Below are 25,090 nucleotides of genomic sequence, written 5' to 3'. Positions count from 1 at the left end.
GTTCTTACACTCCACAAATGAGGGAAATCATTTGGCACTTGTCTTTCTCCGCCTGGCTTAGTTCACTGAGCATAATACCCTATAGCTCCATCCATGTTGTTGTAAATGGTAGGGTTTGTTTTTTTCTCATGACTGAATAGTATTCTACCATGTATATGTACCTCACCTTCTTTATTCATTCATCTACTGATGGACACTTAGGTTATTTCCATATCTTGGCTATTGTAAATAGTATTACAATAAACATAGGGGTGCATATGTCTTTGAATCTGAGAACCTGTTTTCTTTGGGTAAATTCCTAGGAGTGGAATTCCTGGGTTAAATGGTATTTCTATTTTTAGTTTTTTGAGGAACCTCCATATTGCTTTCCACAAGGTTGAACTAGTTTACATTCCCACCAGCAGTGTAGGAGGATTCCCCTTTCTCCACATCCTCACCAACATCTGTTGTTCCTAGTCTTTTCAATGTTGGCCATCCTAGCAGGTGTGAGGTGATACCTCATGGTGGTTTAAATTTGCATTTCCCAGATAGTTAGCAATGTGGAGCATCTTTACATGTACCTGTTGGCCATCTGAATTTCTTCTTTGGAGAATTGTCTATTCATATCCTCCACCCATTTTTTAATAGGGTTATTTGCTTTTTGGGTGTTGAGGCATGTGAGTTTGTGATGTATTTTGGGTGTTAACTCCTTGTTGGATAAGTCATTTACAAATGTATTCTCCCATGCTGTAGGATGCCTTTTTGTTCTACTGACAGTGTCCTTTGCTGTACAGAAGCTTTTAAGCTTAATGTAGTTCCATTTGTTCATTTTTGCTTTTGTTTCCCTTGCCCGAGGAGATGCATACAGGAAAAAGTTGCTCATGTTTATATTCAAGAGATTTTTGCCTATGTTTTCTTCTAAGAGTTTTATGGTTTCATAACTTACATTCATGTCTTTGATTCATTTCAAGTTTACTTTTGTGTATGGAGTTAGACAATAATTCAGTTTCATTCTCTTGCATGTAGCTGTCCAGTTTTGCCAACACCAGTTGTTGAAGAGGCTTTCGTTTCCCCATGGTATATCCGTGGTTCCTTTATCATATATTAATTGATCATATGTGATTGGGTTTGTATCTGGGCTCTCTATTCTGTTCCATAGATCTATGGGTATGTTCTTTTGCCAGTACCGAATTGTCTTGATTACTGTGGCTTTGTAGTAGAACTTGAAATTAAGGAGGGTAATCCCTCCAGTTTTATTCTTCCTTCTCAGGATTGCTTTGGCTATTTGGGATCTTTTGTGGTTCCATATGAATTTTAGAACTATTTTCTCTAGTTTGTTTTAAGAATGCCATTGGTATTTTGATAGGTATTGCATTGATTCTGTAGATTGCTTTAGGCAGGATGGCCATTTTGACAATATTAATTCTTCGTATTCATGAGCACGGAATGTGTTTCCATTTATTGGTATCTTCTTTAATTTCTGTCATGAGTCTCTTGTAGTTTTCAGGGTGTAGGTCTTTCACTTCCTTTGTTAGGTTTATTCCTAGGTATCTTACTCTTTTTGATGCAATTGTGAGTGGAATGTTTTCCTGGTTTCTCTTTCTGCTAGTTCATCATTAGTGTATAGGAATGCAACAGATTTCTGTGTATTAACTTTGTATCCTGCCACTTTGCTGAATTCAGATATTACATCTAGTATTTTTGGAGTGGATTCTTTAGGGTTTTTTATGTACAATATCATGTCATCTTCAAACAGTGACAGTTTAACTTCTTCCTTGCGAATCTGGATGCCTTTTATTTCTTTGTGTTGTATGATTACTGTGGCTAGGACCTCCAGTACTATTTTGAAAAAAAGTGGGGAGAGTGGGCATCCTTGTCTTATTCTTGATCTTAAAGGAAAAGCTTTTAGCTTCTCACTGTTAAGTATGATGTTAGCTGTGGGTTTGTCATATATGGCCTTTATTATGTTGAGATACTTGCCCTCTATACCCATTCTGTTGAGAGTTTTTATCATGACTGGATGTTGAATTTTGTCAAATACTTTTTCAGCATCTATGGAGATGATCGTGTGGTTTTTGTCCTTTTTGTTGATGTGGTGGATAATGTTGATGGATTTTTCGAATGTTGTACCATCCTTACATCCCTGGAATAAATCCTACTTGATCATGATGGATGATCTTTTTGATGTATTTTTGAATTCAGTTTGCTAATATTTTGTTGAGTATTTTTGCATCTATGTTCATCAGGTATATTGGTCTGTAATTTTCTTTTTTTGTGGTGTCTTTGCCTGGTTTTGGTATTAGAGTGATGCTTGCCTCATTGAATGAGTTTGGAAGTATTCCCTCCACTTCTACTTTTTGGAAAGCTTTAAGGGGGAATCAGTGTTAGGTCTTCACTAAATGTTTGATAAAATTCAATGGTGAAGCCGTCTTGTTCAGGGATTTTGTTCTTAGGTAGATTTTGATTGTCAGTTCAATTTCATTGCAGGTAATTGGTTTGTTCAGATTTTCTGTTTCTTCCTGGGTCAGCCTTGGAAGGTTGTATTTTTCTAGAAAGTTGTCTGTTTCTTCTAGGTTATTCAATTTGTGAGAATATAATTTCTCATAGTATTCTATAATAATTGTTTATATTTCTGTGGTGTCTGTACTGATTTTTCCTTTCTCATTTCTGATTCTGTTTATGTATGTAGACTTTTCTTTTTCTTGATAAGTCTGCCTAGGGGTTTATCTATTTTGTTTATTTTTTCAAAGAACCATCTCCTGCTTTCATCGATTCTTTCTATTGTTTTATTCTCAATTTTATTTATTTCTGCTCTAATCTTTATTTTGTCCCTCCTTCTACTGATTTTGGCCTTCATTTGTTCTTCTTTTTCTAGTTTCATTAATTGTACATTTAAGACTGTTCATATGGGATTGTTCTCCTTTCTGAGGTAATCCTGTACTGCAGTATACTTCCCTCTTAACGCAGCCTTCGCTGCATCCCACAGATTTTGTAGTGTTGAGTTATTGTTGTCTTTTGTCTCCATATATTGCTTCATCTCTGTTTTTATTTGGTCATTGATCCATTGATTATTTAGGAGCATGTTGTTAAGCCTCCATGTGTTTGTGGGATTTTTCATTTTCTTTGTGTAATTTATTTCTAGTTTTGTGCCTTTGTGGTCTGAGAAGCCTGTTGGTACAATTTCAATATTTCTGAATTTTCTGAGGCTCTTTTTGTGGCCTAGCGTATGATCTATTCTTGAAAATGTTCCATGTGCACTTGAGAATAATGTGTATCCTGCTGCTTTTGGGTAGAGTGTTCTCTGTAGATGTCTGTTAGGTCCATGTGTGCTAAAGTGTTATTCAATGCCTCTGTCTTCTTACTTATTTTCTGTCTGGTTGATCTGTCCTTTGTAGTGAGTGGTTTGTTGAAGTCTCCTAAAATAAATGCATTGCATTTCATTTCCCCCTTTAATTCTGTTAGTATTTGTTTCACATATGTAGGTGCTCCTGTGTTGTATGCAAAGATATTTATGATGGTTGTGTCCTCTTGTTGGACTAAACCCTTTATCATTATGGAGTATCCTTCTTTGTCTCTTATTACTTTCTTTATTTTGAAGTCTATTTTGCCTGATACAAGTACTGTAACTCCCGCTTTTTTCTCCATACTGTTTGCATGAATTATCTTTTTCCATCCCTTCACTTTTAGTCTGTGTATGTCTTTTGGGTTTGAAATGAGTCTCTTGTGAGGAGCATATAGAAAGATCTTGTTTTTTATCCATTCAGTGACTATGTCTTTTGGTTGGTGCATTCAGACCATTTACACTTAGGGTGATTATCAATAGGTATGAACTTATTGTCATTGCAGGCTTAGATTTGTGGTTACTAAAGGTTCAAGGGTAACTTCCTCACAATCTACAGTCTAATTTAACTCAGTATGCTAATGCTATTACAAACACAACCTAAAGGTTCTTTTTTTTTTTTCTCATCTTCTTCCTCCTCCATTCTTTTTATATTATATATTCTATATTCTTTGTCTATCCCTTGACTGACTTTGGGGGTGATTGACTTGATTTTGCATCTGCGTAGTAATTAATTGGCCTACTTTCTTTACAGTGGTTTTATTTCCTCTAACGATGACTATTTAGCCTTGGGAACACTTCCATCTTTAGGAGTTCCTCCAAAATACACTGTAGAAGTGGTTTCTGGGAGGCATAGTCTCTCAGCTTTTGCTAATCTGGAAATTGTTTAATTCCTCCTTCAAATTTAAATGATAACCTTGCCAACTAGAGTATTCTTGGTTCAAAGCCCTTCTGCTTCAGTGCATTAAATACATCATGCCACTCCCTTCTGTCCTGTTAGGTTTCTGTTGACAAGTCTGATGATAACCTAATGGATTTTCCTTTATATGTGATCTTTTTTCTTTCTCTGGCTGCTCTTAATACTCTTTCTTTATCCTTGATCTTTGCTGTTTTGTTTAATGTATGGCTTGGTGTTGTCTTCCTTGGTTCCCTTGTGTTAGGAGATCTGTGCACCTCCATGGCCTGAGAGACTATGTTCTTCCCCAGACTGGGGAAGTTCTAAGCATTTACCTCCTCAAAGACACTTTTTAAACCTTTTTCTCTCTTTTCTTCTTCTGGTACCCCTATAATGTCAATATTGTTCCATTTGAATTGATCACACAGTTCTCTCAATATTCTTTCATTTCTAAAGATCTTTTTTTCTCTCTGTGCCTCAGCTTCTTTGTATTCCTGTTCTCTAATTTCAGGTTCATTTACCATCTCCTCTACTTCATCTAATCTGCTTTTAAATCCTTCCATTGTATGATTCATTTCAGATAATGTGTTCTTCAACATTTGTATCGCATTCCTGAATTCATCCCTGAGTTCTTGAATATTTTTCTGCTCCTCCCTGATCATGTTTATGATTTTTATTTTGCAATCTCTTTCAGGAAGATTGATGAGCTCATTTTCACTTGGCCCTCTTTCTCATGTTTGTGGGATTTTGGTTTGAGCCAGGTTCCTTTCACATTTCATATTTATAGGTGGCACCCTCTGGTGCCCTGAAGCTCTACTCTCTAGAGCTGTTCAACCCCTGGAGTGATGGCGGGGTCGCAGATGAGCAGCACTCGTGCCTGTTGGTAGGAAAGAGGTCTTTCCTGTTTCCCGGCTGCAGTGCCTGTCTCCACTGCCAGGGCCAGTTGGCCAGTCATGCAGGGAGATGCCTCTGTGCTTTGCATTTGTAGCTGACATAGTTGGGGCTCCCCTCGGGCTGGCCTGGTGCAATAGTGGGGGCAGCCGGTTTGTGAGCCAGTGAAACCTGGGAGGAAGGTGCAGCAGGCTGTGTATCGGGTGGGCCGGGGGGGTGGGGTCTTGGAGCTGCATATCTAGCCTTGGGATGGAGCACCTGAAGCTCCTGAAACTTCCCAACCTGCTAGGAAGAGTATTCCAGGACAATTTTGTCCACCTGTCCTTTCTCCTGAGCAGCAAGCTCTTTGGGATCTTTGCTGCTTTAGCAGCCTTCTCACTGTTAGGAAGTCTCTTAGACTGCCCGCCTTTCTTTTGTCCCAGAGCGGCTGGGTGTGGATCCCTGTTTTCCATAACTGACCGGAATTTCACTCTCTCCACATATTCTGCCTGTCTTAGGTTTCCAACCCCACTAATTTCAAGAGCACCATGTAATGTAGGTTTGTGCTCCCAGAGCAGATCTCCAGGGCTAGCTCAGCAGTCCTATGCCTCCACCCCCTCCCTGCTCAGTTTCTCTTCCTCCCTCTGGTGAGCTGGGTTCAGGGAATGGCTTGGGTTCCTCTGGATCATGGCTTTAGTACTTCCACCTTTTCTTTGAGGTCTGTTGGTTTCCCGAGGTGTAGAAAGTCTGCCTCAGCCTTCTTTCCTGTTGCTTTTTCTGAATTTGATGTGTTTGCTATATTTTCATATTATATGTGATTTTGGAAGGAGGTTTCTCTCTCACCTCTCAAGCCACCATCTTTAATCCCCTCCCACTTAGTAGCTTTTTAACTGTCACCAAGGCATTGATATATCTGATTCTTAGTTTCTTCCAAATAATGAGCTTGGAAATGGCTTTTTTGTAAGACTGGAAAGCTTCAATTGGATCATATATAGAGTAATTCCTATAGTGCTTGGAACGTAGTTGGTGCTTAGTGAACAGTAAATTTTCCTTTTGTCAGAAGGCACATGTAGAGTAGATAAATGAATGAATGAGGGCGTTTGAATGGAAAGTTGGAATGATTAAAAATTGAAAACACTGAACTAAGTCAAGGTAAGTCAGTAGTATTTTGGTTGCCATTGGAAAGCTCCTGGTTTTCCTTTAATGATGAACTGATGGTTGCTTGAAATGCTTTTTCTATTCTTTCTTGACAGCTCTCCTTGAAAACAAGGAAATCAGGACTAGCTTATTCCAGACTATTTGAAATTGTGCGAAAGCATATAAGCCAAAGCCAGGATATGTGGGGGGAGATGAGAGGTGGTCTCAGCAGGGTTGCTGCCTTGAGGGTAATGCTTCATTCACTAACAGTTTGGGCAATTTTAGTTGCAGGAAATTTCAGTTGTAGAATTAAATAAAATGACAGGATTAAAAGCATAGAGTAAAAGATAGGTGTACGTGATTTAAATTTGATTCATAAAGCAAATGTTTTAAAAGACTATAAAAGTATTTAGATATGCATTAGACATGAATACCACTGTTAGGTCACATGCAAGCATCTACCATTTAAGCTGAATTTTAAAATAAAGGTAGACGTATGTTACTATGGCCCAGAATGTTACATTGTCAATTTGAGGTTTATCACAGAAGTGCAAAAGTTCACATACTGAGTGAGGTATGGAATTTTTTAAAAAACTGGTTTACCTGGTTAGTGTAAGTCTTAAATGCAGTTTCCTTTCTCTTTTGTATTCTTGCTTTTCTCTTTCTTTTATCATTCCTACCCCATTCTCAACTTGCCCTACCACTTATTGTCTCCATCTCTTCCTCCTACCCCTTTTTTGTCCCCACAAATATTTTATGCTAGAATAGGTCATAGACTGGGAATCAGAAACCCAGGTAATACGGAAGCCTGCAATGTTGACACACCCATTTTCTGACCAAAGCTGGGTTCTTTTGGTCGCATAGTCACACCCTCCATTTGATTTGCACCTCTCTTCTCTCTGGCATTTCACTGGGTGAATATTCAATGTGCACTGAATCAGAAGTAGAGAAAGAACCTAATCTACCTGTCTTTAGAAACCCTTGGAAGAAGCTGAACTAATATAATATAACAGCTGTTTTTTTCTCCTTGGAAGTCTTGTAAACTGATTTTTCCTTTATAGCAAGATAAGAGTTTCTAATAGCCCCTCCTTTCCCATTACAAACTGGGCTCTACCCTAGTATTCAGTTGACTCTTGCTTCCTCCTTGTATCTCTCTTGTTCCTTGATTTCTCCTGTTTCTCCAGACAGGATGAAGAAATATGACAGACCTCCTGTTTTTCCTTTTAATTCACATCCTCCCACCCCCATCCCAGTCCCAATGTCCCCCAGTTTCTGTCCTGTCCTCTCTGTGCATAGACTTATGCAATGTGGACTCTGAGGAACTCAGCTCTTTCCTTATTCTCTCTCTGTCTTAGAAACGATTACTTTCTCGGCCTTTAACTAGCCCTGTCTTCAGAGACCTACATGCATATTTTGCCCCCACTGGCTAGACTCCTTTACCCAGCTCTCTCACTGATAACCCAAAATCGTCAAACCCAGAATCTGCTTCTTGCACTTCCTTCATGATCCAACACATCAACCAACCTAATCATCTTCAGAAGAAATGAATCTCAATTGGAAGGGGTTGGGTGGTGATTATGGACCTCTATTGAGCATACTTTTTGCATATTAATCACATACATTTTACATATAATCCCCTATTCTCCAGGGCTCTTGGACTCAAGACCTCTTTCTGAAAATGTCTTATGGTCCATGTCAGGTGCTTTCTTTTTTTTCCCCCTGGTTCTGGCCTTCATGGATGAAAGATTTCTTTAATTGATATCCTGTGCTCAATGACTTTTCCTTAAATCTAGAATCATCCTATTGTGGACAAATTGATTTTCCTAAAGCGTAGCATGTAGTTCTTCATTTCAAACCCTTATTGTCTCCTAGAGAAGTTCTAGCACCCCAACCTAACACCAAAGTGCTCTGCTGCAGGGTCCCATGTTCCATTCCCATGCCACGGCCTCAGGCCCTCCATGGCCCCTCACACTCTGGCCACAGCACAGTCCCCACCCCACCAGAGCCTTCCTCAAACCTCAAACTACTACTTGCACTGCAGTGTTACCTTCTGAACACCAAAGTCCAGTTCATGTTTCCATCCCCTTTGAGCCCTCCCTCAGTTTCTCCATTTGGAATTAGCTACCTTTTCCTCTGAGCTTCTGTTTTGAGTTACTCTTTCATGCCATTTTCCATGCTTGGATTCATCCTAGTCTGTTACTTACCAGTGTGAGACTCCAGAGAGGCAAGGGGCTGCTCTGAAGGACAGGACGCAGGAATGACTGGCTAAATGAAGCCCTGAATCCACTTTTTGGGATCATACTTCTCTTAGTAACTCCCAAGTGCCAGAGGTGAATCCTAAGTACTCATAGGGTCCGTGTTTGAACCATTTTCACCTGCGTGCTGGTTTGTGTGGCGACCTCTCTCTCCCTCTTCAGGAGCTTACCATTCTCACTTCTGGGGCTTGCTGTCAACCCTTGAGGAATCAACTTGTCCTTACTGTCAGAGAGTTGGTGTAGCAGAGCCCCTGAGATGTTCGTCTTGAGATTGCCTGCCTGGATTTCAGTCCCAACTCTGCCTCCACTTGCTGGTGGGGTTTTGTGTGTGCCTTGGGCAAGTATATGTTCACTTTGTACCTCAGTTTTCTATTTTTGTACTGTCCTTCCCCCAGCCCTTTAGCAAGGAGCCCTGTGATATCTATATCATAGGGTAGTAGTGAGAAAAATCAAGGTGGTAATCCTCGTAAAGTTCAGAGTGTATTGCCTGGCACATTGCAAGCCTTCAGTAAATGAGTGTAAGCTACTGATATAAGGCCCTGGGAGGAGGTTCTTGTCAGCTTCTAGGTCAGGACTAAGCAGCTGACAGACCTGGGCTAGTTCTGGCCTGCACATGAGTGTATTTTTTTTGTGGGGTCAGGGAGTGTGGGGGGTAGCTGCAGAAGTTGTGAAAATAACAGGAAATATAGCATAGGAACTGGATTTATGATTTCTCTGGAGAACAGTAGAAGATCTGAGATTGTCAATGCAGTGGTGAAGAATGTGAGCTCAGAAGCAGGGGCCTAAATTAGAGTCCTCGCCCTGCTACTTAAAAGCTGTGTGACCCCATGCAAGTTGCTTAACTTCTGTGTTTCTCACTTTTTTAAATTTCTAAAATGAAGATAACAGTAGCACTTTTTAGGCTTCCTGGCATTATTAAATGGAACAAAATATGTAATGTTCACAGTATGCTTGCTTGGTACATAGTAAATAGTGCATTATGTATACTGCTTTCTTGGTCACTGTAACGCTTGGGAGAAAATATGTTCCCACCCTGGGACAAGTAACCTTTGAAGCCAAAATCAGTCAAAGGGAGAAATAAAGGGGAGATATCTGTTTATTGCTTACAAGCAATTGTGTTCTTATGCTCACCCATGTCTCTCGTGACCCAGCTGCAAAAGGACCCCACCTTACCTCTAAGGTCCAGATATGCCCTCTCCCCCCCTTAAAATTGTCTATTGATATGGAGATGGACTATTTCTCTCCACCCCTTGGAAACAGCTTTTGATATGGAGATGCACTAAGGCCCAGCAAGAGATTCTGGAAATATTGCAATTTTACCTACAGTCACTGATGCTGGTTTGAATAGGCCATTGCTACTGGCCAGCAACCTTGGTCCCCAAATCTCTCCTGTGCCAATAGTTGGCACTGAGTAGTAGATGCCCCTGTAAGCAGGGCATGAACTTTCCAGTTAGCTGTAGCCTTTGCCAATGCCTGTCACTATGGCTGTCTGGTTCTCTTAATAACAATTTTATTTGTCTCCTGTTGACAGAACGCCCTGTTGGTCATGCATGCTCAAGGGAGCTGTGCTGTGAATCAGTCTTTATTGGAAGAACCTATAGGAACTTTCAGCACAGTGGTTCTTAACGTGTGGTCCAGACTGATAGCATCAGTATCCCCCGGAAACTTGGTCCCAGGCCTCACCCCACACCTACTGAGTCAGAAACTCTGAAGGTGGGCCTTTCAGTCTGTGTTTTAAGACTTTATCCATCCAGTTCTGGTATCCACTAAAGTTTGAGAACTGATTTAGCACATGTATTCTATATTCATATCACTTATATTTGGTTCCCATGTAAAATTTAGAATGTTGAGCTGTGTTTCTAGGTACTTAGGTAATTTATATGTCCCTCCCTCTCCTTATCAGGGCTGCTGTCTTCTAGACATGCATTCCCTCAGATATTAGACACCACTGGAGTGGGCTGCTCTGCTCTGGAGGTGTTGTTCTGTTAAGATCCAGGCACAGTTTGATCTGTTAACCTGCTGGAGGAATGCAGTTTGCTTAGAAGTAATGGTCAGACACTTTTTAGGAAGACTTTAGAAAGTTCTGGGGAGAACTGATTTTAAATGCATGTAGAATATATGAAATAATGGGTTTCATGAGCTTGAATTTTTTTACAGGTTTTGTTGTAATGGTGACTTTATCAGCCTTCTAATTTATGTGCTTTGGGAGTTCACACTGCTTGTCTGCTTCCTCCTTTCTCCTTTGCCAGAGAAACTCTGTGTGGGACAATACCCTTTCCCTCTTCCTTGCCCCAGAGATGTTCAGAAGACTTTATCCAGTAAAAATAATTTCATTTTAGCTTTTTGTAAAAGTCCTGATTTGTGTTCTGAATTTACACACTCTATCAAAGCTCCTACCTATTTTTCTTTTTACTCTCTTCTATGTGTTATTAACGGCTGTGGTATAGCATCTCATTCTATAAGCATTCTGTAATTTAGTATTTGTGATTGCTAATTCAGGAAGCTCTTTTCACATAGCTCCTTTGCATTTTGTGAGTGATATTAAGATGGCTCTGATATGCCTATTCTCCAAGTTCTTGGAGATTGTTTCATTCTACACATCATGTACTCTGCTTTTGACTATAATATTATTATTATGTAATTAAATATTTGTGTTTTTGGCAGACAAATCTATTGAAATTTTATCTTGAAAGGTCTAATATTGTATGCATTAGATACAGTTACTTATACTAAGTGTCTACTCGAGTTGTGTAATGTACTCAGTAAAAGTAATATGGATTTAGTGACGTCTCTACCAGTTATAATGATTTAACTTTTTTATTTGAGAGAATGAAAACCAATACATTAAGAACACCTTCTAAAAGGAGAGTCTTGAAGATTGTAATATGCTAGTTACAAATTTTACTTAACCAAAGCTGACAGTACATAGCTAAAGCATTTGTCAGTAGCTGTAAAACCAAAATGTTGATAGACATCAAGCCCCAAGCTATACATGTACAGTTTAGTAATCGTGCTTCCTGTATGTTCATTCACTAGTGAACCCAAGAACACCCCGACTTCCCAGGCCTCTGTGTACATGCTGTGAAACTCAACTAAAAAGCACGAGTTTTCAAGAAATGAAAACATTAGTGAGAACCAGCTTCCCTTTTGCTTTTCTAGCATGCAAAAATCAGTTTGGTATATTTTTATCAAATACTTATTTGATTGCATAATGAGATACAATCTCTGCTCTCAGAAGTATACATAGGTTAATACAAGAGTAGATACGTGTGAGCAGGTAATTACACAGCGGTGTGATAAATACAATAATTGAGGTATAACAACATCCAGATGAGGGAATGATCAGGTCTGAGATGGTGGTGGGAAGTTGACCGGATGATTTTCGTGGATTCAGTGCTGGCCACTTAGGGTGTCATGGATGGGTAAGAGATTTCTTGGTGAGTCAGAGGAAAATTTACATGTGCAATGGCACCAGCTACAAATTAAAAACAGTGGAGAGTTCCACAGATAGAAAAGCAGTTAGGAGATGAGGCCAGGAAGGTAGGTAAGTTTCGGAGCTTTTGGTGCCCTGGGGGGTATGTTTCACCTACGACGATCATGTTGGAGCAAGAGACACATTTACAGAGCATGACTCTTCCTCTGTGCATTTTCTCTAGAAGATATAAATCAGCATCCACAACTCCAGATAACCATCTTTCAGATTTTTTGAACCACAGAGGAATTCAAGAAAAAATACAGAAATAAAAGTACAAGCCTTAGAAAAATTCCCAGTCTGGATGTTACAGATTGTGCATCACCAGTTCCATTTGTATATGTATCAAGAATGGCATAATGGTGATATATTCTATTTGAAACATTTTTAATCCATTGTGGGAGACACCAAGAAAATGTGTTCTGTCTTCAAAACATGTTGTCTTCCTTCAACAATCCTAACCATCTTTGGGAGATGCAGTCAAGAACCCAGCTAACCAGGAAAGTGAAATCTGTAATGAGGACTCTAAGCCATATCCAAATAGTGGGAGAAGTAATTATTTTCAATCAGAGGTGTGAGACAGAAAAGAGGTTGTGACCCAGAAGGGCTTTGCTGAGTAGGTGGCATATTCAACCATCATTAGAGTTTTTGCTGGGCAGAGGGAAAATTTCAGAGAACAATAATACAGTATTCTTTCCCTTGAATCATAAATATTTAAAATGTAAGCAAAATACTACAGTGCAGTATTTTACATGGCTTAATAATGGTGCTTGTGTTTCCTATCATGTATCGGAATAATGGCTGAGGTGCTTTGTAATTATAAGGAGAAACACCTTCATCCAGAATTTCAGAGGGCTTTCTGACCTGCTTCAGTTCCCCAAATGCTTCATATCTAGCATTCCTTTCAGTGCCTAGCTTCAGCTTTCACTAGAGGACTCCCAAGGCTTTTTTATTTTTAAATTATCGAGTACTGACATTTGTGGGATACAAAAGCAGTAGTGTTGTTTGAATAATGTGTATAAAAGAATCTGAGAAAGTGTGTTGGAGGGGAGGTTTTTAGGATGATACATTTATACACAATAAATCCTTTCCAAATGTAAATGAATGTTCTCAGAAAGATTAGTAGTGGCTGTTTGTTTTCTGTACATTCTCTTACTGATACTTCATTTTGCTAATAATAGACCTATGTAGAAATAAAATTTATATAATCTTTTCTGTATACCAGGATAATAAAATGTGAGAAAACATTAGTTAGTCTTTTTTTTCTCATTGCTCAACTTTGCTTTCCAAATAAAATGTCGTTTGAAGTTTTGTTGATAAACAAAAGTTAACCATGTAACTCATCAGCCTAGAGTTATATTGTCTGTCTGACTAGTATGATTTTCTTGGGTTGATTCTGTGGTCTTTCTCCCTCTCATACATGGTAACCTTTCTGTGAATTTTTTACATAAGAATATATATATTAAGGGGTCCATACAAATGTTAGTTGCTGCCAAAAACAGAGTTGTTTCTTTAGCTATAAACAGTTGATTTTGCAATCTACAGTCAGTCTTACTGTTGGTTTGACTATGAGTATATGGGATTCTGGCAAAATGAAATGGCGCAAAACACATGAAGAAGACAGCCACCACAACAAATACTTTACCTTCCAGCTTTTTGTTGTTTTTGCTGTCTTTACTTTTGGACTTTCTATAAGAATTATATACTTTTTTTGCAATCACCATATAAAACAGAAACATTAGGACGAAAACAGTCCAGAAAATGACCTGGCATATGTAATTCACCGCTTGATGCCATTTCAGCCCCAGAGGCCCCTTCAGGGAGGCACACTTTCTCACAGACAACGGTGTTGCTTCCTTGTTGCTTAAGATCATATTTGGCAGAGATAAGAGGAACAAAATGAGCCAGACAAGGGCTGAGGCCATTTTTGCAAAAGCAGGTTTTTGTACGAAGAATTTTCCAAAAGGCCTGATGATCTTGAGGAATCTGTCAAAGGCTATGAGGCCCAGCAGTATGATGCCCACATACATGGTCTCATAAAAGATGACGGCAGAGAAACGACACACGAAAGCTCTCAGTTGCCAGGGTCCGAGGTGTGCGTCAGAGAGGATTTTAAATGGAAGCATGAGTGTCATTATCAAGTCGGCCACCAAAGTGTTTTTGAGGTAGACAATGAAGGTGGAGGAGCTGGGGATGTGAACAAACACCCACAGAGCCATAGTGTTCAGCACTGTGCCAGTAACGAAAACGACAGTGTAGGAGGCTGGGAACACCAGCTGTGCTATCCGCGTGTCTCTCGGGCACCGTTCAGACCCGTTGAAGCCCTTCATCACCGTGCTGTTCATGGTTCCCAGCATCAGCTCTTATAAATCAACACAGAGTAAAATAAGAAGCGTTTCATGACTTTGAAATGCTACTTTTTCAAACCAGATGTTAGTTTTGTGCCATCTCACCACCTGACATTTAGTCATCACATTCACTAGATTGGTTGAGAGGGCACATGTGGTTTCTGACTATAATTTTTAAGGCATGTGATACATTTTTGTTACGTGTAATGACAGGCCCTTACTTTCACACCCTTATGAAATTCATGTAACAGGTTCTACCCCATCCACAGGTATTACTGTTAACATGGCAGTAAAACAAAACCCCGTGTAAGAGGTAATAATTCATGTTAGATTGCTGTACATTATACAGTTCCTCATACTCACAGTCTATGGTTCGCAGAATATTAATCTAAAAGCATTTTTTCCCCTTAAACATATTCTGTCTTTTATAAGCAAGCCCACGCAGAGTAAAGTTTGAAACTCACCTTTGAGAGGATACTCAGCTCCGTGTCTTCTGATTGAGGTGGTCAATAGATCAGTCCATGAAGCGCATATGAAGCAAACGTTCTTCTGCTTTCTTATACCGGGTTTCCTTCCTCATTTTCATGTGTGTAATGTGATGAATTAGAATTGCTTGTTATTCAAACCTTTGGGGGATTTTTCTAGTAAGAAACCTCTTTCATATTAAATTTATGTACTGCTTATCTCCTATGACTTGAATAAATTAGTGTACTTACAGTTATCATTATCTTTTCTTATATAGTATCTTTCCTGCAGTTTATCTACTCTATCTACATATCAGTGAAAATTTTGAGTGCCTCTTATATATAATAACAGACAGCAGAAAGATGAAAATGGCCCTACATGACAAACATGTAGGAGAATATGAGTTGACTCGAAAATTAAGCAGAATCATTTTCATCCCTGTCGGCTACTTTTTCCAGAAGTTTGTGTTCAGTAGGACAGCATTTATTTCTATAGGTGTTTATGTTAGTCTTTTGATCTCTGAGAGATAAAGTAACATTTTCTAGAGTTAAGCGCTAGTAGACTCAGGTTTGGGGGTTAGAATCCCAGATCAGCCAATCAGGTACTAGATCATAGATAGACAAGTGATTTAATAGCTGTGTGCCTCAGTTTCCTTATTTGCATAATGGGTTTAATAATAGTACATACCTCATGTTGTTGTTGAGAGGAGGAACTGAGTGCCAAGAAGGCTGGCTCTATATGAAACACTAAAAAATTGTAGCCACTCACTGCAATGTTGAGTGAATGACAGATTTAAATGGACACTAGTTCGCTTATTAGAAAGCCAGTTTTGGAAATCTCTTCTGTATTTATTTTATGTTGTATGCAAAGTGCTGAAGACTCTAGAAATTTCATCAATCAATGTTGGACCAACATCTGTGAAATTTTTCCTTTAAATCTCTTTGTGTTTGAAAGAGTGTAATTGCTGCTTTTGTGTAAAATGCTTTTATGATAAAAATGTTTCTTGTCAGATACAGATAGGGAAAGGGAAAAAGGAATGTAGGAGATCTTAGGAGGGAATGTGGAATTCTCCATGGTGAGTTTCACTTCATATTTTTTTGTTACAAGTTTTACCACAAGTTGGACCAGACTGTGGGGCTGGGTTGATGGAGAAGTTTTGGATGCCTTGGCTTGGGATTCTGAGAGTAAATTGTATATCCTGTTGAACGTTTTAAAATATGAGGCAATAGGATACCTGACCATTTTGGTTGGACCTACTCGGCAGTAGCAGAGTTTGAAAAATAGGTGTGTGACTGAAATAAGTTGCTTGGAAATACAAATTCTGGATTTCATAAATATAATGGAATGTAACTTAAACATATGTCTTTTTTGTTTTAGTAGAGATAAAAAAAGACTCTTCTTTTTTTTTTTTTTTAAGTAGAGGAGTGATTTTGACCTAAATAATTAGGTATAAATTTCTCTACAGCTCCAACTACATTAATTAGATGAAGGCTTGGAATACTTTCAGTTTAAACAAAGGAAATGCTGTACAAGATAATTTCATAACATGAAAACTGGAAATTACATTTTGGCCAAATTTCAAAATACGAAAGTGTGGGAAACTTTCAAAAGCAGAACTGAGGAATGGTGCCCACTTTGAGAGTTCCAGAGCATATTCTTTTAACTGTGTTTATTTCCAAATGTTTGACCATAGTAAAAATCCAACAGATCACACATTCCTATATGTCCATGTAGTCAGTACATATTAGCCAACTCTCCCTTTCATTCACAGCAGTTTTGATGACTTTGGGGGAAGTCTTTTGCCCCAAGGGCATATCTGAGAGGCTGCTCAACAGAGCAGATAGGAGCACTGCCTCAGGAGTCAATTCCTTGTTCCAACTTTTACTTTTCTTGTGAACTTGGACAAGTTATTTGTGCTCCCTGTAAGACAATTGCCTGCTCTCTACAGTGAAAATAAATAAAAGTATCTGCTTTCTTGGGTTAAGGGAATAAATTGAGTGAACATTCACCATGTGTGTAGAATAATGCTTTTTGCATGGTAGGTGTCAGTATGTTTCTTGTTAAATGAAGTTGAAAGAAAAATGGAGTGAATACCGTGTACATATGGGGATAGCACACATTCAACAGATGAGAAAAATCAAGGAAGATAACGATGAAAGGTCCCAGAAACTAGATGCTTCCCAATGGGAATAAACTAAGCACTTAAAATCCTATCACACTCAAAGGGAATATGGTTGACCCTTGAATAACATGATCTGCAGGTCTACTTATATGTGGAATTTTGTCAATAAACATATAGGAAAATTTTTTGGAGATTTACAACAATTTGGAAAATATTTTCTTTAAAGTAAGAATATAGGATATAATATACAAAGTATGTGTTAACCAACTGTTTATGCTATTGGTATTCTGGTCAACAGGTTATTACTAGTTAAGTTTTGGAGGAGTCAGAAATTATACATAGATTTTAAACTGTATTGGGGGGTCAGTGCCCCTAACACCCACATTGTTCAAGGGTCAACTGTAGAGTGTCAAAGCCAATCAAATCTCAGTAGCTGCACTGTTCTAAGTGATGGTATGATCTTATTTAATTCTGACAATGATTTTCAGAGATTGGTCCCATTTTACATATGAGAAAATTGAAATGCAGAAGTTAAGGGGTTTGGTCCAAATCATGCCACCCAAGCCCACTGCAGACCCACAGTTGGGTTCCAGAGGCTATACCTTGCTCAGAGCCTGCCTCACTCTCCCGACTGTCAGGAGCCACAGATAGGGTGAATATGGAAGTGTTCACCAAAACCTGGAGTTTTTGAGTGGGTGTTACTGATTGATGAGTGAGGAAAGACAATCAACTATGAAGTTTAATGGACTTGTGAAACTTTTGCCTCAAAGTGAGGTGCAAGGTTGAAAACATAAATGAGTTCAAAGCATCGTGATCAGGAAAGACAGAAGATACAATGAAAGGTCTTGGAAATAAGAAGCCTGCCAAATCAAAACAAACCAGTTTTTCCATTTCTAGTCTCCTTTGGGATTTTCCTTTGGATCAGAGTTAACAGTCTAAAGCCCCCTGTTGATCTGGCTAACCAGTACCATATAATAATATCTGAGAAGATGAGGAAGTACTTGCTCTCAGTTAGAATGCAAGTCAAAGTGGAACTCATATACTCACAGAAAAGCCTTTTAGTTCCCATCAAAGTATCCCGTGGTACTTTCTCAGATTATATAAAATTGTTGAAAAAATTCCACACTGGATTAACTGAAAATGGTACTAATGAGCTAAAATAAGTTATGTAATTTAACATTAAATGTAGCTATATGTCTATAAATAAAATCAGTATTAGAAAATCTCTACCTATAACTGGAAGCAGGTGATAAATTCACAATATTATCTCAAGTATTTATGTTAATACATAGTTTCATATTTTTATTATGAAAGAAAAACAAGTTGAAAGAATTCAAATATAGACATGTATGTAGTGGAACATACCAATGTGTGTGTGCAAATATATGTATTTACATTTACTGACATATTTCTTTCATTCCATGTTAATATATGAAGAGTTACCTAATTTTTTAAAAAAGTTACACTATATGAAGTACCATGATCTAGTTAAGCCATTACTGATAGGCATTTAGTTTTTTAAAATATTTATTTATTTATTAAAAACAGTACTGTAGAGCACATACATGTCCATATGCTTTTGTGCACTTATTCCAACATATATAGGAAGTTTCCTAGAAGTGGGATTGCTGGATCAAAAGCTGTGAATCAGAATGTTGAATATTTTCAAATAGCTTTCAAGAAAGATTGTACCAACTTAAAATCTCATTGAGTGGAATTCTCCAACACTATTAGCAAAAATATTTTAAGTCAGTTTTAAACTTACAGGTGAAAAATGCCATGCCACTTACATATAAATTTATTTGCTTATTAGGGCATGTATCGTTCTCATATGTTTATTGTTCATTTATGTTTTTCCCAGAAACCGATTTTTCATGTCCTTTTAAAAAGTCAGGCAGTTTCCCTTTCTCAATGGACTTGTCACTGTATTTCCACATGTTTAATTCCCACTAACATAATTGTAATCCCACTTCGGATGTTACCAGTCAACAGTGGTTACCTAGATCGGGGTCCAGAAACTGCAGTTGTTTTCTGTGCACAACTGCTGAAACACCCAGGTGCATGAATAGGTACATTTCTTTTGCTGTTTAAGGTTTTCTCTGTTTTTAAAGTTCTAGTACAGGTGTTGTCAGTCTTTTAAAGAGCTGGTTAGTAAACAGTTAGGTTTTGTGGCTGTACAGTCTCCATCACAAGTACTCAACCGTGTTGTTAATAGCGGGAAACAAGCCCTAGGTAAAACCTGAGTGGGTGTGGCTCTGTTCTAATAAATCCTTATTATGGACACTTCAACTAGAATTTCATTTAACTTTAATGCAATGTGAAATTTTATGCTTCTGATTTTTTTTCTTCCACAGACATCTGAAAATATAAAAACCATTCTTAGGTCACAGGCTGTCTAGAAACAGGTCATGGGCTAGATTTGGCTTGCATGCTGTGTAATTTACAACACATGCTTTAGATTATTTCTATAAGAAACCATGTAGAGAAACTGGCAATAACATGCATCCTCAGGACTTATTTGCCACTAAAGCTATGGCAAGACTGAATCTTATCTTCTGAGTTTTTCAACTTCTGGAACTGGGTCCACAAAATTTGGCTTTACTGTTGTTTTTTTCAGTTACTGTAAAATCTGAGATTTATTATGTATATTAAGACTCCTAAAATTAGTGACATGTTCTGTGTATAATGTGCACTCTGTAAGTACCGATCTCTCCATCTGTCTTGAAGGGTTGAGTTCAGTGTTTGATGTGCAAGCATATAGTCTAACACCTTTGAGTAAAGAATTCCAACAATGTGTGCTTTATCAATGTAATTGATTAAAAAGTGTGAATGCTCAATGTAAATATTTTCATGCTATATATATAAGACAGATCATTCTAAACACTTTACAATTCTTTTACAAAAATACCATAATACCATTAGTGTTTGTCCTTTTATTTTTTTTCCCTCTCTTGTGATGATTGTCATCTCAATGAATTAATTCAAAAGGAAAAATTACTTGGGAAGATCTTTGCAGTCTCCCAACAGCTGTGTGGTCATGGCACTGTAACATGGTCTGTTTTATTCCACTCTCTACCCTGGACTTGGATGGGTTGAGAGGTGAATCTGCCATTTTTCCCTATGCAAAATAGGAAGGTCAGATTAGTTGATCTCTATCTTCTCTTCCAGCTCAAATATCTTGGTATTCTTGCAGAACATACAAGCTTACACATATGACATTACAGTGAATTGCATTAGTCTACGTGTCAGAAATGACTACTGCTGTTAACCCAATGGGATGTAGAATATGCCCCTTTTTTGATGCATGTCTCTTTTTACATCTTCATTGACACACAGGGCTTGCTTGTAGCAGCGCCAGAGAAGGAAATGTGGCTGTGTGGAAATAGATACCATTTAGAGAATTAAACGAGTTCACCTTTGTACTGAAATTTAGCTCAGCAGAATTTATGGAAGGTTTGGATAAATCAATTATTATTGAGGTTCAGTTAACTTTGTGTACTTCAACTTACCCTTTTTATTTCCTCTCACATTATATTTAGGTATTGGTGTCTATGCCTTCTGTTTGAGACTCACCTCTAAGGTTCATAAATAACAGATAAATGACATCAACTTTCAAGTGTGCTATATATTTTGTTTATACTATAAATAATATGTATGGCTTATGTGGAATCAAACTTCCTTATAAGTCAGACCTATTTTTTCATTTACATATGAACTCACTGCTGACATGTCCCCTTCAGGAAGATGGTGCCCAGGAGTATGTCATAAAACAGTGTCAGCAGCTGTCCTTTCTTAAGTGGTTTGATGTTTGATGTAGGAATATCTAGGAGATGAGTCATAGTGTCTGATATCTTTGAATAAAGAAATTCCAACCAAGTGTGATTTAGAGTTTAATGTAAATTTTTTGTTTATACACAAATGACAAATAGGTACGCCCAGATGACATGAACACCCAGATGACCACAGAGAGAATCTTAGCCCTCAAGGGGTTTCCAAACATGTAAATCACTTTCCTGTTAATAGTTATTCTGTAAAGCTTCATAGTCATATTTAAATAGTTTTTCTCTCTAAGGGAAATGCTCATTAACCCAAGTAGCAGAGTTTCTGGATGCTAGTTAATTAAGGTAAGTGTTAATGGAGGTATTATATTTACTAACATTGTCAAAATATTAGTGAAACTGGCTTCTCTTGTATTAAGGAAATAGTCAAACTTATTGGTATTAGAATGTCATAAAATAGCTATTTTAATAACTTCATTTGCTATTTCTACTCTTTTTAAAATTGGAAAGGCATTTTTAAAACCCATCTTAATGAAAATAAAAAAAATTCAGTCTAATCAATTACCATTTCAATTAGTGTAAATTACCTTAGATATTTGCTAATAATTAAAAGTTAGTAGTTAGTATTCTTGGCATGTCCCATTTACTTAAATTTTATGAGTATCACAATAGGTCAGCAACTGATTAGGGGACGAGGATGTGTATACATCTTAATTAGAGTTTTGGTCAGAAAATTTTACCATATTTATCATTCTTCCTTAATTGATTATAATAAGTTAATAACATTGTGATCAATAATATATTTATAGTATTACAGTAGATAATTTTATATGGTTATTAATTTTGCCCAAACTCTACAATCTTGAATTGGATTGTTTTGCAGTTTGTTTTGCTGAGTAGCTACATGTGAGGTTATTTTTCTACATTTTAAGATAGCTTTTAATACTGGAGAGGTAAATGAAAATTACTTTTGTAGTCTTCTGTTGCTTGATATGTTGTTACTAAGTCCACTACTTCCTGGTCAGTGTTAATGTTTTTACATAGTGCTTTTCTTTTAGGAGTTGCAAACATTAGTAGATTGAAATTACCTCAGTTTGTTTACATTGGAGTCTCTTCGCTTGGGTCACTACCATCCTGTCTTTTTTTCCTACTTCCTTGGGAAGGCGATGCTGCAGAATTGGGGCACTTGAGCATACTCATCAAGGAATTTTTGAACGACTTGCAAAGGAAAAAGTAAATGAATGGATCCAGGCATGCGTTTAAGGAAGTGAGCCAGAGAGTGCTTTCTTTCACGTAGAACAGAGTGTTCTCAGCAGAGCAGTCGAAGACGTCGCGGGTTTGGCTTAAGGTGTAGGGAATTCGGGCAAAATGGAAAGGAACGAAACAAATAAAAAATACCGCAATGATAATGAAAACTTTGATGTTCACCTTTTTCTTGGGGACTTTGCCTGCACCCCTTGTTCTTAGATAAGACCTGTACAGTTCATTCGTAATGAGTGTATAACATACAATGACAATTAAAAAATTAATCCAGAAAATGACTTGACAGATATAATTGACTATTTCATGCCAGACCAGACCAAACTCCGATTTGAGGAAAGAGCATTTCTTCACATTGTTGTCTCTTGGCCTCCTGTTGGTCAGAATCATGTTAGGCAGAGAGAGTAAGAACATGAACGCCCAGATGACCACAGAGAGAATCTTAGCCCCCAAGAGGTTGTTGGTATTGGATGTTTTAAATGGCCTGGTGGTCTTCTGATAGCGATCAATAGTTATCAGTCCTAGGAATGAGATACTGATATACATTGTAAAATAAAATATGACAGAGGTCACTTGGCACACAAAGGTTCTCAGAGGTCCTGTCCCCAGTTTGGCATCACTAAGGATTTTGAATGGAAAAGTAAGAATCATGAGAAGATCCGAAATCACTGTGTTCTTAAGAAAAATAATAAAGTTGGATTTACTGCGGATTTGAAAGAAAATCCTCATTGCCAGGCTGTTTGTGATGAGTCCAACAAAAAACAGGACAGTATAGAGGAGCGGGAAGAGGACCTGGCTGATTTTGTCGTCTCTGGTACACAGGCTGCCATTCCCAGCCACAGAGGTGAGGTTGTCCATGGCTTGCCGTGTCTTCTTTGCTACCTAAGGGGAGGGACGGGATAGTTATTTTCAGTCCCAGATAGTTGATTCTGCTCTTATCTCTGTGTGTAACTTTTTTAAACAGCCTTTTCTAAACATAGAGGTCTCTGATCCTCATTGTGTCAGAAGAACGCAAAAAGTAAAAAATCAAAATATTTCATTGTGGTGAATATTCAATCACTAGCAAAAGTAAAATGGTCTGAAGTACAGCATATGAAGGTATAGATACTTTGTATTTCTTATTTGTTGAATGTTTTTCCTCTTACAGGATGTAGTTGATCTCAGGCAAAAGCACACATATATGAAAAGTAGCAGAGAAATATTTGGGTTATGCTTTATTCTTTTCCAACTTCATTTCTGTGCCTTTTAACTTTATTTCTGTGCACACTTTTCCTACACCATCCTTATTCCTGGGCTTCATTTACTCTTCTGCTATCAGAGGTTCTAGGAAGTGACTGATAAATGAAATACTGAGTCAGAAAAATAAGTTTTCCTTTATAATTGAAAGATATTTCTGCCTCTTTATTGCTCAGTCACCCATTCAAAAATCAGGCCTCACAGGGACTCATTATTTAGCTCCAAATATTTTAACCCATTTCTGGTATTGCTCAATATATTTGGAGTTTTTACCTACAGGTTCTTGAATATCATTCAGTACAAATTTTAAAACAGTAAAAAAATAATAAGGAAATGACCTCAGTATGTAGTCATCGGATGGCATTCCTCAAAACAGCAGGGCACATTTTCTAGGTTTATAGAGTGTATGTTGGTAGCTAAAATAAAGTACAAAGCCATGTCCTTGTCTGAGTCCATAGGCTGTTTATTAATACCACAACAGACAGCTATAAAGAAGACTTGCAATTGACTTGAATACATCATCTGGCATCTAAGCTTTGAAATTTAAAATCAAATTCATAACATTTTTATTTCTTCAAAGATAAATGGAATTGATTCTGTATAGAATATTATTTCTGAATATAAGACATAGTAATGTTAAAAGTACAAGTATATAAAATAGTAATGACAAAGGTAGCACTAAATTCCCCAAAAAGTCAGTGGAATTTTTTCCCGTACTTTAATTATTGAAAGTAAAACAATTAAGATTTATGTTTTCACAATTTTCACTTATTTCACTTAAAACAAAGTAAGCTAAACCCAGCATTTAATTGATACAAGATCCTGATTTTAACCTTCCTTGCTATTGCCATTTGCTCTTAGTTGTCCATTCTTTGATCATGTTGGAAATTCTATCTTGGGAATGCTCATTTTGCTTAGGCTATAACTTATTTAATAACTATTCTTGATACTGAGAATTTCAGTTCCCTCTGTATTTAAAATCACATTTACACTTGACATAAAGTAAGACCGTTGTATTTTATTTCCATGCTCTGTAGAAACAATTTTTTAGTGAAGTTAATGGTTATCTCTAACACTATTAATGTGGCTTATATTTTAATTTTTAGTCCAAATAAGTGCTTGCATCAATATTGTTATTAAAGTTTTCCAATTTTAACAAAAACTTGACTGAAAATTACACACACATTATAGTATAAATACATATATTTGTCTAATATTTCTCAATATAAAATTACCTTGTTACTCAGATGATTCTGAAGGATTTGAATGTGTCCCGTAAGTGGTAGTTAATGCAACCTGCAGAGTGGCATCTGGTATATCCCTTTTAATGTCTTAGTTTAGTTCTTAAAACTGAGTTAGAGAAGCTGCTGAGCTTTCATCAGTAAAGTCTTGAGTGTTCTAGAGAGAAATAGAGGGAGAGAGGAACAGAGGACTTCACGATCAGAAATTACCTTCAAATGCTGTGTGGACTCAAAGCTATGCAGACACTGTATTTCCGTCTGGCTTCTTAGGACTTCTGCTTTTATTTCCCTGGGAAATGTGGGGCAGGGTGGGTGAGAAGTCATCTTTTAAAAAGCAATTTAAAATCTTGCGTCTTTTTACTGAAACCTGCCATAGAGTTAGTTGATGCTTTATGAGTTCTTTTGGTTATTTTCCATACAAATGATAAATCCAAGTAGAGATCCAAACGTTTCGAAGTCAGCTTCCTGGAGGTCTCAAGCTTGCTTTCTCAGATGATTATCTACCTGAAAACATACTGTGCTCAACATTGGGTGATAAATTGCTTTCTGACAAGTAATCACATTAACTTGAAATGTGTGCTTGTTAGGGATATTAAGTCTCTTGTTCTTTTTTTTTCCCCCCTGGTTAATAATGTCATTATTTTAAATCTGTGTTGGATCAACTCTTTGTAGGGGAAACAGTGTCCTCCCA

General features: G+C 37.5%; 3 protein-coding genes across 18 annotated transcripts in view; 1 reads left to right on the top strand and 2 right to left on the bottom strand.

Annotated features, from left to right (window-relative positions):
• MED12L (mediator complex subunit 12L) overlaps positions 1–25,090 on the top strand; it is a 317,585-nt gene that overhangs the window by 212,225 nt on the left and 80,270 nt on the right. The window lies entirely within an intron of this gene.
• P2RY13 (purinergic receptor P2Y13) lies at positions 11,275–14,898 on the bottom strand. Its single transcript, XM_017645579.3, has 2 exons — positions 14,761–14,898; positions 11,275–14,310 (listed from the first exon to the last, which is right to left on the bottom strand). The coding sequence occupies exon 2, from the start codon at positions 14,303–14,305 to the stop codon at positions 13,292–13,294; it is 1,014 nt and encodes a 337-aa protein (XP_017501068.1). The 5' UTR covers positions 14,306–14,310; positions 14,761–14,898; the 3' UTR covers positions 11,275–13,291.
• The window catches only part of P2RY12 (purinergic receptor P2Y12), a 43,586-nt gene continuing 39,256 nt past the window's right edge, over positions 20,761–25,090 (bottom strand). For 4 of the 7 annotated variants that reach the window (XM_017645572.3, XM_073232210.1, XM_073232209.1 and 1 more), the window contains 2 exons: positions 24,610–24,903; positions 20,761–22,804 (listed from right to left, as the gene is read on the bottom strand). In XM_017645572.3, the coding sequence (XP_017501061.1) occupies positions 21,761–22,804; positions 24,610–24,723 (1,158 nt within the window). In that variant the 5' untranslated portion in view covers positions 24,724–24,903 and the 3' untranslated portion in view covers positions 20,761–21,760. Of the gene's footprint in view, positions 22,805–24,393; positions 24,557–24,609; positions 24,904–25,090 lie in introns of all 7 variants that reach the window. The other 3 variants (XM_017645575.3, XM_017645576.3, XM_017645577.3) reach the window with 2 other exon arrangements.

Source organism: Manis javanica, chromosome 3, assembly GCF_040802235.1.
Source record: "Manis javanica isolate MJ-LG chromosome 3, MJ_LKY, whole genome shotgun sequence".
Classification (NCBI taxonomy): Eukaryota; Metazoa; Chordata; class Mammalia; order Pholidota; family Manidae; genus Manis; species Manis javanica.
This window is presented reverse-complemented; position numbering and strand designations above follow the sequence as displayed.

Bases quoted from the DNA above. Each gene is read 5' to 3' on its own strand.
- P2RY13 (XM_017645579.3), bottom strand. From the start codon at position 14,305: ATGCTGGGAACCATGAACAGCACGGTGATGAAGGGCTTCAACGGGTCT.